Genomic DNA, 1639 nt, shown 5'->3' on the forward strand with positions numbered 1-1639 from the left:
AAGACTGGTGCCTTTGGAAAGATTCTGTGGCCAGGCGCAAGTATTGCCAATGGATCATATCTAGATTTTCTCCTGACAAAATTATCCCACTTGGCACCGAAATGGGATCTCCACTCCTCTCTTGTTGTGTAATGTGGCAGATACTGCTTCAACCCTATACCTGCTGCTTCACTGAATTCTAGTATTCTTTGGTTCCGCTTCAAGATTTGTTCAACTCCATCGTCCTTGCCTGGAACTGCCGATGTTAGGATCGCCACTAGGTAGAATATATCTTCCTCCGGTGTTACTGCTGATGTTCGATTGTCCCACCTGCACAAAAACACGACCCAACATTGCTTTATCTTTATCTTTTTCTTTTGTTAACAACTTAACTAACTAACTAACTAACTAGCTAACAAACTAGTATATACTGATCCAACAATTAGTCTTTGAGATTGAATATATTCTTATCTTTCTTACTTTGCTTTGTTCACCGGGTACACTATAACTGGCCCGTTGCTTGTATCGGTTAGGATGTTTCCGAATACTCCTTTTGCAAATTCTTTCACTGTGCTTCTTGGTACCAGGAGGTTCAGCCATGGATGTGGAACCTCCCATTGCCCTTTCGATCGAAGTTTTACCTCTGACACATGTACCCTGTCCAAGAATGCTTCATATGTTACCTCCGATGTAAACAGTGTCGACGAGATGTAGCTTAGTTCACTTAATGTTTCTTTGACTCCCTGGATTTTTGAATGTTTCAAAAGACAAATAAATATTCAGTTTCATTGTCATCATATCCAAGATTTCTACAATTGCTTGTATGTATTCTCACCTGGCTGATGACATCTTTGTTGTCGAGCTTGAAGTAGTACTTGGCTACCTCCAAACAATACAGAGTCCTTCCATCAGATTTGAATTGGCTGGCTTGTAAAGGGTCCTCTGGGGTGAAAGATAACCTCCAGTTGTTCAGGAGTCCCGTCCGGTTTATTATCACAAACCCTTCAACGTAGTCCAATTTGTTATCTGCAGAAATAAGACGCTCTTGGTCCTTGATAAAGGCAGAGAAATCCTGGTACAACACCCTTACCCATTTTACCTGTTCATTCATTAGTACAGCAGTTATCACACCCCCACCTCTTTTTGTTTTTGTATTTAAAACGACTAAGTTTGCTTGTGTTTACCATGGTTGGTGCTGCTTCCAGTGCTATTCTTGCCCGTGTTATGATGCCAAACTGACCTAACCCACCAAGAACACCATGAAATAAGTCGCTGTTCTGCCTCTCTGAACAGTTTAGGATCTCGCCTTTTCCTGCATTCAATAGGCCGCATGACATTAGTGAGTATACATACATACATATATTCATTTACGGCAATATCTCTCCCCTCTATTCTGCCTCTGATGCTTTTTTTTTTGTTTCGAAACAAAAATCACGATATGCTTGCTGCTACTTTTAATCTTTTAAAGAAAGAGCTAACCTGTGACAACCTCCAGTTGATGAACATTGCTGATTTGTGGTCCATGTCGGAATGCCTGGCCGCTGATTCCAGCATTGGAAAGAGTGCCACCTACAGTTAAATGTAGGTAATCCGTCCACGACTTTGGTGCAAGGCCGTACTTGAGGGTCTCATGCAAAATGTTTATCCACAGCTCACCACC

General features: G+C 41.6%; 1 protein-coding gene across 1 annotated transcript in view; it reads right to left on the minus strand.

Annotated features, from left to right (window-relative positions):
- Positions 1-1639, minus strand: part of LOC104704111 (cytokinin dehydrogenase 6) — a 4942-nt gene that overhangs the window by 1803 nt on the left and 1500 nt on the right. The window contains exons 3-6 of the mRNA XM_019226949.1: positions 1164-1219; positions 815-1078; positions 460-722; positions 6-309 (exon numbers count right to left, since the gene is read on the minus strand). Of these exons, the coding sequence (XP_019082494.1) occupies positions 6-309; positions 460-722; positions 815-1078; positions 1164-1219 (887 nt within the window). The remainder of the gene's footprint in view (positions 1-5; positions 310-459; positions 723-814; positions 1079-1163; positions 1220-1639) is intronic.

This window comes from Camelina sativa, chromosome 7, assembly GCF_000633955.1.
Source record: "Camelina sativa cultivar DH55 chromosome 7, Cs, whole genome shotgun sequence".
Lineage (NCBI taxonomy): Eukaryota > Viridiplantae > Streptophyta > Magnoliopsida > Brassicales > Brassicaceae > Camelina > Camelina sativa.